The sequence below is a fragment of the Colius striatus genome, chromosome 11 (assembly GCF_028858725.1).
Source record: "Colius striatus isolate bColStr4 chromosome 11, bColStr4.1.hap1, whole genome shotgun sequence".
Classification (NCBI taxonomy): Eukaryota; Metazoa; Chordata; class Aves; order Coliiformes; family Coliidae; genus Colius; species Colius striatus.
This window is the reverse complement of record NC_084769.1, coordinates 853,523-868,931: the sequence shown is the minus strand read 5'-3', so window position 1 is coordinate 868,931 and position 15,409 is coordinate 853,523. Positions and strand designations below refer to the sequence as shown.

The 15,409-nt window shown below is 58.6% G+C and overlaps 1 protein-coding gene across 2 annotated transcripts; it reads left to right on the top strand.

The window, feature by feature from the left end:
• Nucleotides 1-1,861: 1,861 nt before the first annotated feature.
• On the top strand, nucleotides 1,862-14,980 carry GALNT5 (polypeptide N-acetylgalactosaminyltransferase 5). Of its 2 annotated transcripts, XM_062004823.1 has the most exons (10): nucleotides 1,862-2,845; nucleotides 6,028-6,194; nucleotides 8,466-8,585; nucleotides 8,996-9,131; nucleotides 9,510-9,629; nucleotides 10,105-10,222; nucleotides 10,397-10,720; nucleotides 12,156-12,236; nucleotides 12,854-13,015; nucleotides 14,564-14,980. In XM_062004823.1, exons 1-10 carry the CDS (start codon nucleotides 2,511-2,513, stop codon nucleotides 14,702-14,704), a joined length of 1,704 nt encoding a protein of 567 aa, XP_061860807.1. In that variant the 5' UTR covers nucleotides 1,862-2,510; the 3' UTR covers nucleotides 14,705-14,980. The 2 variants fall into 2 exon arrangements, with proteins under 2 accessions (XP_061860807.1, XP_061860808.1); XM_062004824.1 differs by lacking the exon at nucleotides 12,156-12,236.
• The last annotated feature ends 429 nt before the right edge of the window (nucleotides 14,981-15,409 follow it).

Genomic DNA, 15,409 nt, shown 5'->3' with positions numbered 1-15,409 from the left:
ACTAAAACTCCCTGACAGCAGGCTGTAATGAGGTGGGAATTGATCTCTCCAGTAATGAATGACAGGAGGAAACGGCCTCAAGTTGCACCAGGGGAGGTTCAGATTGGAGATTAAGAACTTTTTCCCTGAGAGGGTTATTAAGCATTGGAATGGACTGCCCCAGGAGGTGGGGGAGTCCCCGTCCTTGGAGATATTGCAAAGCTGTGTAGCAGGGGTGCTGAGGGACGTGGGTTAGTGATGGGCTTGGCACTGTTAGGTTAGTGGTTGGACATAAAGGTCTTTTCGAACCAGAATGACTCTGATGCTACATGTTTTTTCTCAGCTGCTGCAACCCAGTCATGGGGGTCCTGTGTGACTGTCCCACACGGACCTCCCTATGACTCGCACACCTTGGCCCTGCACGGACGCGTCCCTCAGCCTCAGCCCGCACAGGCTGCGCTGCCGACCACCGCGGGAGCAGCTCCTGCCGGGGCGCTGCCGGGCGCTGTCCCGCGCTGCTGCCGCCGCCACACCGGGGACGCGGGGCCAGCCACGGCCGCGGCGCCCTGAGCAACCCCGGCTGCGGCGGGCCCGGGCTGCTCCGTGCCGGCACAGCCTGCCACGTCCCGGCCTGCGGGCAGGAGCGGGAGGGGCGGCTCTGTCTTTAACCCGGCCTTGGCTCGGCCCGTCCGGAGGCTGCGGGGCTTCGCCTCCCGCTCCCCGAGCCAGCGCCGTTCCGCCGTTCCGCCATGCGCCCGGTAACCGCGGCGGGTACGCGGAGAACATCCCCGCACTCGGCAGGGGCTTAACCCGCAGCCTTCTGCCACAGCTGCCACGTACGGCGCTCACAGGCGGCTCCGGTTACGCCAACGAGCCTCTTAACCCCGTGTGCGCCTCCGGGCCCCGCCGCACCAGCGAGGGGAGACGCGCTCGGCCCCGAACGCGCCGCCGAGGGGCCGCCGGGGCGGCGGCAGAGGTGAGCGGGGGCCGGGGCGGTGGCAGAGGGGAGCGGGGTCCGGGGCGGTGGCAGAGGGGAGCGGGGTCCGGGGCGGCGGCAGAGGTGAGCGGGGGCCGGGGCGGCGGCAGAGGGGAGCGGGGTCCGGGGCGGCGGCAGAGGGGAGCGGGGGCCGGGGCGGCGGCAGAGGGGAGCGGCGGCCGGGGCGGCGGCAGGGGTGGGCGGCGGCAGGGGTGGGCGGCGGCAGGGGTGAGCAGGGGCCGGGGCGGCGGCAGGGGTGGGCGGCGGCAGGGGTGAGCGGGGGCCGGGGCGGCGGCAGGGGTGGGCGGCGGCAGGGGTGGGCGGCGGCAGGGGTGAGCGGGGGCCGGGGCGGGCCGGGCGGGCTCCACCGGTGTTGTGTTACAGCGCGGGCTGCCGGCGCTGGGTGGGGCGAGAGCGGCCCGGCCCGGCCCCCGCCCGCCTCCCCGCTCCCTCCGGGCACGGCGTGCGCCCCGGCTGCTCCCGCGCCCGCCCGCCGCGGCCTCCGGGGATGAACGGGCTGCGGCGGCTGTTCCGCGGCAGCGGGCGGGCGCTGGCATTCGTCTTCGCCGCCTCCGTCGTCTGGCTGCTCCTCGACATGGCCGCGCTCCGCCTCTCCCTCGGCGACGCCGGCGGGCGGCTGCTGAAGGAGGCGGCGGGGCGCGGGCAGGGGCGGGCGGGGCTGCGGCGCGGCCTCGGGGCGGCGGCGGGCAGCCCCCGGCCCGACCCCGCGGGGCTCCGCGGAGCGACGGCCCGGGCAGCCCGCGCGGAGCCCCCCCGGCCGCCCAGCGCCCCGGCCGCCGGCCCCGCGGGAGCGGGGCTCCCTGCCCCGGGGGCCCGGCTGGCCCCGCCGCGGCCGGTGGTCGGCTTGGGAGGCGGGGCAGGGGCTGCAGCGGCACCAGCAGCTAGCAAAGCCCCCTCGAAGGCGGCGAAGGGGTTCGTGACGGACCCCACTGGAAGCAGAGCCCGGGTGCGAGAGGCACCGCCGTCCCGGGCAGAGGCCCCGCGGTCTCCCGACGAGCCCCCTTCCCCATCCCCGCCGGCGCCCGGGCGCACCGAGCCTGCCCCGCCAGCCCCGCTCGGGGACGCGGCAGCAGAGAGCGAGAATCGGCAGCGAGCGGCCGGCACAGCGGGCAGAGCCAGCCTGCTGCCACGGGCTGCCGGGCCGGGAGCCGCGCCTGGGCAAGGTGATGCCAAAGTGCGCCAGAAAGCAACTTCCTCCGAAAATCACTTTGTCCTTGTTAGCAAAGAGGGACTCGGAGCCGGCAGCCCGGCAGCCTCACATCCTGCCCCCGACTCTGCACGAAACATCACCAAGAGACAAGAAGAGCACAAAGAGTGGCAACTCGCTGACAAAAATGGCAACGGTGCCCATCCTGCGCACGCCGTCGCTGGGGCCGTGGCAGTGGATGTGAATGCCATCGCTGGGGCCGTGGCACTGGCTGCAAATACCATCATCAGGACTGTGGCACGAGATGTGAATGCCATCACTGGGGCCGTGGCACTGGATGTGAACGCCACCACTGGGGCCGTGGATGTGAATGTCATCACTGGGGCCATGGATGCAAATGCCGTCAGCAGGGCTGTGGCACTGGGCGGCCGGAGCTGGCGGCTGGGTGCAATGCAGGGAACAGCTCCCGGGGCACGTGCCACCGGCAGAGATGGACCCAAGCGAGTGGACAGCCACAGCCTGGGCATGCACAAGGTCTTGTCCGTGGATGCGACGCTTGCCCCGAGAGACCCCCAAGCTCCTGGCCAGTTTGGGCACCCTGTTGCAGTCCCTGATGGTAAACAAGAGGAAGCCAAAAGTCGATGGAAAGAAGGAAACTTCAATGTCTACCTCAGCGATTTGATCCCCATAGACCGAGCCATAATGGACACCAGGCCTGCCGGGTAAGATCTGCTTCCCTTGCACAAACACCTGCTGGGTACGAGCTGCTTCCCTTGCACAAACATCTGCTGGGTAAGATCTGCTTCCCTTGCACAAACACCTGCGCCGCACCCTGGGAACCTGTTCCACAGCCCTGGGAGGGCCCTGGGGCACACCGAGGCTTTGCTCATAGCTGTGGGATGGCTTTTGCCTTTTCAGGTGAGAGCAGCTTGTTTCTAAACATAAAACCTGGTGAAATTTGCCCATGATCTTAGCCTGCTAAGTGCTGTTGTGGAAGGAGGCTGGGGCACGAGGCGGGTAGTGAGGCTCAGGCCGTTTTGACTGGTTTATGGCGTGCAGCACTGAGCACTGTTTGGTTTGATATTTACATGTTTGGTTCCTGGAGCACTCCTGCACTCCATGTATTTGTCTGGGCAGCAGAAGCCTCCCCTGCCCAGGCATGCTGTCACTCCTGCAGGCTGCTGCTGCCCTTCCCCTGAGGCACAGGCACCCCACAGCCTCCTCTGACTCCAAAAGCCTCGGGGACAGACAAGGGCATGTGCTGAGTACTGGTATGATCCAAGGGCCTGCAGCTGAGGTGGCCCAGGAGATGCTCCTGGGAGCCATCCTTGATGTGAGCCTGTATTGGTGCCATCCCTGCAGAGGTGGCTCTGGGACTCAGGTCTGTGGGCACACATGGGGAAGGACACAGAGTTTTGATTGGAAAACTGTCGTGAAGTTACAGCTATCCTCAGGAAACAGCTGGTTCTGTAAATCTCAGTATTGCACTTCAGGAAGGATGCCCTCTCCCCACAGTCTGCGTAGAAATGAAGGGGTTGAGGAGTGGGCAGCACCTGGCTGAGGGAAGGGTGAGGGGCTGGAAGGGCTCCTGCTCTGGAGCTGCTGCGCCTGGACGGCTGCAGGGAGCGCACGGGGATGGTGCCGGCTGAGGTGAGTGGCAGGTTCAGCTCTTCCTGCTGCAGACATCTCATCCTTTGGCAGGTGAGACTTGCCTCACACAGACATCCTCCCGAGTCCCTCCTCGCATGCTAGCAGGTCATGAGCATGACGGGATGGGAGTTGTGCTGTGCCCCATGCCACAGGCATCGCCACGGCGCTGGCAGTGCTCGCTGGGGAGCCAGTGGGGCACTGCATGGGCACAGGGCGGGCAGGGAAGGAGCGACAAGCAGAGCTGGTGTGCGGAGGATGCCAGCTGCAGGAGCCACGTGTGCGCAGCGCCAGCACCGTGCTGTCGTCTGACAGCCAAGCCTCGGAGCTGTGGAGCAGAATCCCCTCCCCAGACCCCCTGTCCCGCTGCCTGCAGCGTGTCCCCTATCACACAGGCCCGGGGAGGGCACTGCCAGCACGGCAACGCCTTGGCCAAACAGGGCCCGGCACTGCCTGAGCACGTGGGCTGGTGCCACGCACAGCGCCGGGGCAGCTCAACAATCAAATGGCACGGTAACTATTTGCTGGAGTCTTCTGGTCTCTCCCAGTTTAAGCTCCAGTTCCTCTTGTGATCCCTGATGAAGTACTGGACTAGACACTGGAACCTGGCCAACAAGGAACTTGCCACAGCCGTGACCTGTGTGCAGTGCTCGCTGCCTTCTCAGCTTTACTGTGCTGGTGCTGGCAAGCACCGGCCTCTGCAGAAATGTATGCAGGAAGAGTTTCACCGTGTAGGACTTTTCTCCAAGTGTTGCTGCCCCTTGTTCCGTCTTCTCGCCAGGGACCTCCCCAGCCTTTCAGCCCCTGCCTTCTCTGCACTGACACCGGTACACACAGACCAACCCTGGCTGCCCGAGGTGAGCCAGCTTACAGAAAGGAGAAGAGATGCCCCAAAGGCTGTGACAGAGAGATTCTGGGGTTATTTTCACTGATTAGCTGAGAATCCCTGGAATACTGCTGAATTTTCTTCAAAACACCCCATGGTCTGAGCTGGGCACTGCCCTGAGCACCCGAGCCCCAGCACCAGCTGAAGCCCGGTGCCTCTTCAGTGAGATGCAGGAAGAAGTCCGTTTCTCATGTGCTCCTGTACACCTGTCCCTGTTTTCTGTCGACGGCAGTGAACAGTGTTTTCACCACTGAGAAATTCATCCTCGGCACCTGCAGACAGGCTGGTGCCTGTCCTGCCTGCAGGACATCTGCTGTGGAAGGAGAAGGGAGAAGAAGCTGCTGCTGTTAGACCAGGGCGAGCAAGCAAGAGGCAGCAACCCGTGGGTATTGTGGAATGAAGCATCCTGCAGGCCTGGAGATCCTCAGGAGGTAGGAGACGGAGGGGACCCTGCCAGTGCCCCAGGGCTTGAATTGCAAGTGCAAGATGAGAAAAGCTGCTCATGGACCTTCTGTTCAAACACCAAAGACATGGGCCTGACCCAGCTGACGTGGTTTTTGGCTGTCGCAGAATAAAACAGCAAACCCGTAGACTCAAAAGAAATTCTCTGTCCTCAGGGCTGCTGGTGCGTGTTGCTGGCAGCTGGAGAGGGGAGGAGGGCTCGGCCGGCCGGGGCAGCCCTGGGAGCTGTGGGTGCTCACGGCTGGGTGCTCACGGCATGAAACGCAGGTGCTTGTGGAGCAGGGAGCCTCAGGCTGTCAGGGAGAGGGCCTGCCAGCACCATCAGACGTGGCATTTGGGTGCTTGACTCTTCCCATACTGCCTGATCCCCCACGTGAGGTGTGGGAGTTGGGCTGGGCAGCTCTTCCTCACTCTCTGCGTGTTTGACAGGTTGCTGTGCCCAGTGACCCTTCCTGGAAGGAAATGGCCATCTCCCTGATTTTGAACAGAATACTGACTCTTTTCTTGCAATGAGGCTGTCTCACACAGCCTGGGATCCCAGGCCTGTGAGTGCTTGGAGCAGTGCAGGATCCTTTCCCTGCGGGAGTCCCCAAGGCCAGTGGCTCAGAGCTGGGGTCAGCCTCAGAGCCAGACCCTTTGCACTCCTTGCTCATAGAGAAGAGAGATCATCACCCAGGGGCAAGGTGTCAGAAGGGGTCACTGTTAGAAAGAGGGAGCGTATACTCTCCCTCGGGGCTGCCCATGAGAGGACTTCCCCTTGCTCACCCCTCTACTCCCGCTCCCGACACAATCCCATTGCAGAGCGTTGCCTCTGTATTCCACATTTCTCCTGTGCCTGCACACCTCCAGCACACACTGAGCCTGGAGATTTCCAGGAGCACAACCTGTGAGCCCATGTTGCTGTTGCAGGTGCTCTGAGCAGCGGGTTCACGACGACCTCCCGACCACCACCATCATCATGTGCTTTGTGGATGAAGTGTGGTCCGCCCTCCTCCGCTCCGTTCACAGCGTCCTCAGCAGATCCCCGCCCCACCTGATTGAAGAAGTCATTTTGGTGGACGACTTCAGCACCAAAGGTGGGTGAAGCTTCTGGTACCTTTATGAAACTAATATAACTTGAGGCCAAAATACAATTTGTTCTCTGTAATTCAATTCTGAATAGTAGAGAGAAATTGTGTTTTCTCCTGTCGATGTATTGCAGCATTTCCTCAGCCTGCACTGTTATCTTTCCAGATGAGGGGGATCAGAGGCCAGATGGGAGATGAGGGTGGCTGTGGTGGATTGAGCTGTGGCACCTGCCCAACACCCTGACAGACTTTCACAGAGTCACAGGATTTTAGGGGTGGGAAGGGCCCTGCAGAGCTGCTCCAGCCCAACCCTCTGCTAAAGCAGGTTCCCCCCGCTCAGGGGGCACAGGAACATTTCCAGGTTTGGAAACCTCTTGAGAAGGAGCCTCCACACCCTCCCTGAACAGCCTGGGCCAGGGCTTCCTCACATTCACAGTAATAATCCCTTTGTAGCTGACATCTCTCCCGTCCCTGCTGACTGAGCTGCTCTGTTCCCATCACTCAGTTTCCCTCGTGTGCTCTTTGCGTGTCAGGGCTGGCTGAGGTACTGCAGCCCAGGAGCATCAGGGAGCTCAGTCACACCTGACCCACCTGAGGCCTCGTTCTTTTATAAAACAGATGCCGACCCCCTCCTCTGTGCAGTTCCCAGACAAGTGCCTGTGTTTGCAGCACAGGTGGCAGGGGAGGAACAGCACCCATTCCTCAGGTAGCTCAGGGAGCGGGGTGGCTGCAGTGAAGCAGTGGTGAGCCAGGCATCTGCACAGCCACAGTGGCTCTGCGTGCGTGCTCAGGCATTTCAGATGATATTGGACCTCTGCTTTGTAATGATTTGGCTCTCTGCTGACTTCAGCCCTTAAAAAATTGAGGAGTGATGTAATTTTCCGACTGCTGGTTCTTTGGGGAAGGCGCTGTCTCAGACGGGGCTCAGAGCCTGTGCCACGTGTACACCGAGCTTATGGTGAGGCAGAGCTGTAGGTGCAAACAAGAGGAGGACGGCTCAGTTCGCTCATTTTTAAACCAGTCCTTAAAACATGTTCATGCCATTTCACCTCAAAAGCATCTTTTCAAGTTTCCTCTGTACTTTCTCCCCATGGCATCGCTTTGTATCTGCTGGTTAGCCTGTGAACACCTGGAACGTGGGGTTTGCCCATGGAGAGCTGTGCTCAGCACCGCTGTCACCCACGTGGCAGCAGCAACCAGCTACAGCAAATGTGCCCACCAGTGTTTCTTCTTTGGGCCCTTTCAAAGCTTTTAACTGGCTTCTGAAATGCAAACAGTTATATGCTCCTGGAGAAAATCACAAAGTGTCAGCAGTGCTCGAGTCTCCTCAAACACCTTCCTCACACCCTCTTTTTCCTCGGACTTTACCACCAGCTGCCTCCAAGGCTGTGGGAAACCATGACAAAAGCCACCTGAAAAGTAGAGAAGTGCCACAGCAAACCCTCCTGCAGTGTAAAGCCAAATGGAGTCTTTACATGTGCTTGATATTGAGAAATTTGTAGAGCTATTGCAAAGCTGAGGTACTGAGGGACGTGGGTTAGTGGTGGGCTTGGCAGTGTGCGGGGAGGGCTTCAAGGGCTTTTCCAACCAGAATGATCCTGTGAATACAATTAATATTGAGACATTTGTGGAGCACAGTTTTTTTAGGCAAAGACAAAAAACTCTTCAACCAGAAAAGCCTGTACTATAATTGCAATTATAGTACACTGAAGAAAAAGTCTTTGAACAGCCCTTCAGCACCTGCTTTGGACCAGGAACTACCCCAGTGAGGCCACTGGTACTTGGCTCGTGGCCTGTGGCTGAAGCCCTGCACTCCCTGCTCTGTGCTTTCCCATCTCTGAGTGCTGTGAGTGCCTGTGCTCGCCCAGTGCTGGGTTTGCACCCATGCGGAGCAGGAGCTGCACCAGGAGCCAGAGGCAATACCGCCACCACAGCCCTGTCCTCTGGAGGAGCAGGGCCAGGGCAGCCACACAGCCCAGGGTAAGTCCCAGCACCACCAGCACACCCAGCACCAAGACACAGAGTGTCTCCAACAGACACCTTTAAACTCATCACCTTCAGGCTGAACCTGCTGGCACTGACATGCCTGGGGGTTTCACTGGAGGGCAGGTTCAGGCTGTGGCACCATGCACCAGAAGCCCTGCAGCTGTGCCCAGATATTCACAGCCCAGACCTGAGGCTCCTGCTGTGTCCTGGAGATGCTTCCAGGAAAATCTGCCTTCACCTGGAGGTGGATGTGGAACGGGAAAGTCAGCCTCACTCTCTCTTTCTCCTCTGCAGAGTACCTCAAGGAGAAGCTGGACAAATACATGTCGCGGTTCCCAAAGGTGAAGATCCTCCATCTGAAGGAGAGGCACGGTCTCATTCGGGCAAGGCTGGCGGGAGCAGAGGTCGCCAAGGGTAGGATGGAAGATGTTTTTCATCCCTGCCTGTGCCCTGCTGAGGCCAGTGCTGGGTTTCAGTCCCCTCCCCGTGAGCTGAGGGCAGCTTTTCGGTGTGAGAGGTGTGGGATGAGCTGCAGCTCGCCCGGCCCCTCGGCAGCCCTGACAGCAGCAGCAGGATCCCCAGCTGGCATCGCCATGGCAGCCCTGGGCAGGCTGCCTCTGCACCCAGACAGCCGCTGCTGTGGGAGCTGCCTCGCAGGCCCCGATGGCCAGGCAGTGAAAACGGGCTCTGGGCTAGGGCCAGGAGGGCACGGGGAGCTGCAGCGGGCTGTGGCACTGCCGGCAGCTCCCGGAGCCTGTGGGGAGACCGGCGCGGGCTGCGGCCGGGGCACCTGAGGCCTGATGCCGCCCTGGGCTCTGCTGCAGGCACCGTCCTGACCTTCCTGGACTCACATGTGGAGTGCAACGTGGGGTGGCTGGAGCCGCTGCTGGAGAGAGTCCGCCTGAGCCGGGCCAAGGTCGCCTGCCCCGTCATCGAGGTCATCAGCGACAAGGACATGAGGTGAGGCGGCTCACACCCCTGGGAAACACAGAGTCCTTGCCAGGGGCCTGGGCAGAGCCTCTTACTGGGACCACCAGCTTACTAATTAGAGGAAGACACAGGTCCAGACCTCCCAGCTGCCCTTCGTCAGCATTTCACAAGAGATACATAACGTTGCTGCACACCAGCAATTCACATTAGTAGTGGACGTGGCCCCTTCATTTATCACACACACTTTTTCCCTTTTTCATGACTTTTGGTACATGAAGAGGATTCCTGATGAAACTTGTTAAAATCCTGGTTTAATTATGTACAGATACTCATCTTCACTCATTAAGGGTGACATTTCAATCAGGAGTGTGACTCAGAATTAGTCATCTGGATCTTGTCTCTGTTTAGCTACATGACCGTGGACAGCTTTCAGCGTGGGGTTTTCACGTGGCCAATGAATTTTGGATGGAGGCAGATCCCACAAGAGGTCGTCGAGAAAAATCAAATGAAGGAGACTGATATAATACGGTAAGAAAGGACAAATGTGAGAGCTTTGTGAGCCAACCCCTTCCTTTGCTAACAGTGCAGCCACAAAGGCTCCTTCGAGGCTGAACGTGGCTCCTTTGCTGGCAAGGACTGCAGAGGCAGCGGTACCCTGTGGGCAGTCACAGCGGCGGGCATGGGCAGAGCCCACCAGCCCCTCTGTGCTGTGGCACAGCCACCTCTCACTGGTGCCACCAGGGCCAGGGCAGTGTGCTCCTGGTGTTTTAGTTCTGTGCCCCATTACAGCTCTCAGACCGGGTAAAGCCACCCAGATATCTTGTTTTAATGTTGCATCTGTCAGCCTGCAGCAAAGTGACATCTCGGGTGGTCTTGGCTGTCTCTGAGGTGCAGGCTCGGGTCCCGTCCCCGAGCGTTTCGTAGCCCCCAGCTGCTCCACGGTTCCCTCCTGAGGGACAGGCGCATCCTGGCTGCCTGACACGCCGCTGGCCTCTGTTCCCAGGTGCCCGGTCATGGCAGGGGGCCTCTTTGCCATCGATAAGAAGTATTTCTTTGAGCTGGGAACGTACGACCCAGGGCTGGATGTTTGGGGAGGTGAAAATATGGAGCTTTCATTCAAGGTATGTCACTGTCACAGACCTGCACCCCTGACAGCCCGGCTCAGCCAGGGCCGCCCTCAGGGACAGCCCCCTGCTCCAGACCCCCTCTCCTGCCAGTTTGGTTTCCTGCTTCCCTTCTGGCTTCACAAAGCCAGCACCCAACGTCTTTCTACCAAAGCAACCTCTGCTCCTCAGGTCTGGATGTGCGGAGGGGAGATTGAGATTGTTCCGTGCTCCAGAGTTGGGCACATTTTCAGGAACGACAATCCTTACTCCTTCCCGAAAGACCGGGTGAGGACAGTGGAGAGGAACTTGGCCCGTGTTGCAGAGGTCTGGCTGGACGAGTACAAGGAGTTATTCTATGGCCACGCGTACCACTTGGTCTTGAAGCAGCTGGACGTCGGCGACCTGACTCAGCAAATCCAGCTGCGGAAGAAGCTGCAGTGCAGAAGCTTCCGCTGGTACCTGGAGAACGTCTACCCGGACCTGGAAGCTCCCCTGGTCAAAGCCAGCGGGCTGGTACGTACCCAGAGGACTGTCTGCCCTTCCTTTAAACGCGTCCAGCAGCTGGCTCGTGTCTCAGAAGCATCCCAGCCTGCTGCCTCTGAGTCACTTCCCCGGCGTTTGGTGACGGTTTAATGTGTCCCAGCAGTTTGGGTTCCCCAGTGGCTTTAGAAATAGGTCACAGTTCCAAGGGACAGTTTCCTGGTGGAAAGCTGCCTTGGTTTATAAACCGCGGCTGAGCTGACCGTGCAAGAGCCCCGGCCAGGGGGCTGCGGGAGGGGCAGCATCTTCCCTACCCGCACGCTGCCCACAGCAGCAGGAAAGCCTTGTGAGGGCGGCTGCGGGCGCCTGGCAGGGCAGGCAGGGTCTGTACCGCTGCGGTGCTGCCAGCAGAGAGCAGCAGAAGCCGCCTTTCCTCCGCGCTGGGACAGGAGCGAGGCGGCAGCGCTGGCGTTCTCCAGCGCAGAAAACACCCGCAGGTTCCGTCTGGGATCGAGTGCTCGGTGCTGCCTCCATAAGCCCCTCCCTGGCCGGGTGACTGCGGAGCACAACGGGGTCAGGCTCCGTTTCTGCTCCAGCTCTGTCCTGTCTGGCACCGGGTCCTGCTTGTGCAGCTGCTCCACAGGTGTTCAGAGTCTCTTCACCAACATTAAAGGGTGAATTACACAGGAATAAAACTCGGATTCTGATTTTGGCCCAGCCCTGAGCCTCAGCAGAATTTCAGCTGCTCTGAACGTTCAGAGACCTGGATGATTCTGCCCAGAGAAGGTACAGTGTTAATTGCAGTCTAGTTGTAACTGCAATGGCAAAAGCTATTTGTGAAGATGCTCAAGGTGTTGCCTTGCTTTGTCCTGGTTCTGGTCTCCAGCATCACCCTTTTATTGTCATTCCCCAAGTTTAATAGGGCAGGAAATGTGCTTTTCAGCCAGCTCTGCAAACTCCATCTCCTCTGAGTGCTGCCCGGAGTTACTCCTGAACTCTTTTGTGAATGACTTATTTATTCACCAGGGTTAACTCACAAATTCTTCAGAGGTGTTGACAGGAGGAGGAGTGGTGTGTGCAAGGAGGTGTGAGCAGCCCCGAGCACTGCTCACCCATGGGAGGGGGCTCTGCATTGTGATGGTGGGAGCTGTGGTTTTGGGGATGTGCAGAGCAGGAACATGAGCTACATCCAAAAAAAGCAAGCCAGAAAAGAACGTGTCTCATCCAGCTTTGAACATTTCTGGTAAGGGCCAATGTCAGCCTCCTCTCAGTAGGAAAACACGTGTTGTGCACCAGATGTGTGTTCATGCACTCCCCAGGGACTGTGACGCCTCGTGTCTGCTGTGCTCCGTGAAGTGGGCAGTAGTAATCAATGTCCTGGGACTCCAGGGGGTTAACTGAAGACTAACAACTTCTCCTCTTTCTTGGCAATTTATGTCTACATTTGCATTTCGTTGCTCTTTTCCAGCTTGTTAACGCAGCCTCGGCAGGATGCATGGCTGTGGAAAACACCACGCTGGCTTTTGAGGAGTGTGATGTTAACAACAAGGTAAGGATACCCTGCACCCTGAGGGGCACTCTGCTGCCTTTGGGGCACGGCACAGAGCCCCTGTACCCCCACGGTGACCCTCCCTCACAGGGACGGTGCCAGGGAGCAGCGAGGGGCAGGGATGGCCTCTTTGCAAAGCCTGTAGCCAAGCAACAACCCCAGAGCCCCAGACTGAGCTGGAGTAGGAAAGTTTGCTGAAGCCATGAGCCTGCATGTGGGAGTGAAGTGTTGAAACACGAGCCTGGGTTTGTGAGCTGCGTTTCTTGGGCAGCTCCCCAGGCAGTGCTGATGGCTCAGGACGGGCGCGTGGTGGGGCCCGGTGCTGACATTCGTCCCTTTGCCGGGGTGTAGCGTGCGAGTGGCAGTGCCGGGGAGCACCCAGCAGTCAGGTGTGGGGCCTGGGCTGCAGCATCAGGAGTTGCTCCCAGAGCTGTCCTGAGCTTTTTAGCTCAACAAAGCCATAGGAAGGGTCTTCCCATGGATCAGGGCTTCCCTCATGCCTCAGTCCTAGGTGAGGGCAGGGGAGGAGAGCTTCTGCCTGGGAGCCTCTGCCAGCTGCTTGCCAGCCCTGCCAGCGGCCCTGAGCGGTGTCACAGCTCTCTGCTCTCTGCCCACAGCACCAGGAGTTCAACTACACGTGGCTGAGGCTGATCCAGCACGGAGAGCTCTGCCTTGCCCCGTCCGGCGGCGCGGGAGCGCTGGGCCTGCGCCGCTGCAGGGCCGGGAGCCACAGCCCGACGTGGCTGCACCGCTCCCTGGCCGCCTCCCGGACAGAGCTGGTAAGTGACGCGATGGCAGCCCGGCCACGGTCCCTGCCACGGCTCAGCGTGCCGCAGCTGCACCAAAACCACCCCCAGCGCTCGGTGGGCATTACCTGTATCCATCGGCCTTCAGCTCACCGTGGGCTTTAACACAAAAGGTTTCTGGCGAGAGCAGGCTGCGGGGATCCCCCCACATTAATAGTTACAAATATCTCAATGGTGGATGTCAGGAGGTTGGGGCAGCACTTTGCTGTATCCAGTGACAGGACAAGGGGTGATGGAAAGAAGCTGCAATGGAAACGCTGTTCCATTTAAACATAAGGAAAAACTATTTTACTGTGAGGTGAGGGAGCCCTGGCCCAGGCTGCCCAGGGAGGGTGTGGGGGCTCCTTCTCAGGAGGTCTGCAAGACCCATCTGGACACGTTCCTGTGCGACCTGATCTAGGTGATCCTGCTTTGGCAGGGAGGTTGGACTGGATGATCTCTAGGATACGATTCTATGGTAAGATGAGAGTGTATACTTACAGTTATTACCTGCACCGCAAAAAGCAAGAGCCACAACTGTATCTGTCAGCCTGGCTGTAAGCAGTAGTCTGAAATGTTATGAAATGGCACACCTCATGCTTAAGGAAGAAATACTCTTAATTTATAAAAGAAAGAACGTAGCTGAGCTATGCACTCATCACATCCACCACTTCCTCTTTAGTCTGCAAACACGAAGCTCTCAGAGCCAGAATGCTGCAGTGCCCAGGCTGCGTGGGTCTGGCCCAGCAAGGGGAAATCTGAGGAGCAGCTCCAGGGCTGGTGAATGCTGACTGAAGGAATTAGGGGGCTTTGCCTTCTGAGGTCGCAGTCAGTGTGTGGTGTCAGTGACATGCATCTGCTGTGTGCACAGAGCAGCAGTGTCTGCCCAGGCAGCACTCTGCAGGTCACTCAGGAGCAGTGCGTCAGGGTGTGAGCCAGCTGACCGTGGGAGCGCTGCAGCTCAGAGCGGGGCCAGGGAAACTGCTCACACCATCAGTGAGCAGCACCATGCTGCTGGCCACAGGGGCTGCGCAGGCACAGCCAAGCATATGTGGAAAGCAGAACGATGGAGGCTGCCCAGACCCTTCATTCTTTCATGATCCAAGGTACTGCCCCAGCTTTTGACCTTCAGTTCTGAATTGTGTAACGTCCTTTTCAGCTCAGTAAATGTGCTTTGAGTTCATCAGCCAAGGAACTCCAAAACACAAAAATCAGGCCCCTGTGTAGCAAATACCATGGGGAGTGGTTTCCTTTGCGTGGTGATGACCTCTCTGGCAGTGAGAGAGCCAAGCTGCCCTTTTCCCGTGAGGGCACCACCACGAAGCACAGAAGCTGTGGTGAGCTCCTGTCTCAGCAGCAGCAGCAAGCTTTGGATCCCTGACAAAAGTCCTGTGAGGCAGCGAAGAGATGCTGCATATTAGAGAAATGCAAACAGAAAGAATCAAGCAGAAAGAATCAAGCTTTCTCAGTGGAAAAATGGAGCTGCTGCATGAGTCCCAAAGCCTGAGCCTTCCTAAAGCCCTTTCTCTCTCTCCCCTGCAGACGGACCACATTGTCTCAGAGCACCTCCAGCAGCCAGCGTGCTTGGAAGTGGATCCCTCTCACAAAGCCCTGAGGCTGAATGCCTGTGACTCTGCAAATCCTTATCAAAAGTGGCACTTTGGCAATTACTATGCAGACTGAAGGGAAGGCAGTCGAACCAGAAAGGCCGTGTTTCCATCCTGTGAATTCAGCAAGGACATCTGTGCGACTTGTGGCAGCAATTACAAACCTGGGCGTTCATTTCCAAATGATAACTGAAACCTGTAATCTGAACCAGCATATTGAGAGGTGGGGACACGAGGAGCAGCACATCTGCTGGAAGGGTGGCAGAGGCAGCCGTGTTTCTCCCTCACTGTGGGAGGTGTTGGCAAAAACTCAAATAGTTTTCTGTATTATTAAATGGAAATATTTTCTGAAGTCCCTCGTCCTACTATAATCGAACCTTCATCAGTTTCCCCTGGACACCAGACAACAGCTTAAGCTACAGCCATACTTGATGGGCTCTGCAGTCTGTAAACAGCAAATTGGGCTGCTGCTTCTTCCATGGAAAATGGGAGTTTATTGACCAAGGCATTTAAAAAATCCATCTGACATGCCCGTGCTGGGTCTGTCAGCAGGATCCTGCCCAGCGGGACCCGTTGCCTCTGACAGATGAGCATCAGGGTTTCACTGGGAGTCAATTGCTTATCGGAAAAGCCTTCTTTTAATAATGAGAGGCAAATGTGGGTCAATAGCTGCCCAACAGACAAGCTGAAGCAGGGGCTGCAGAACAGCTGTGTGTGCATGCACACTTATGTGTGTGACTCTATGTGTGTGTACTTGTGGTGCAGGGGCACCATTGCAGAG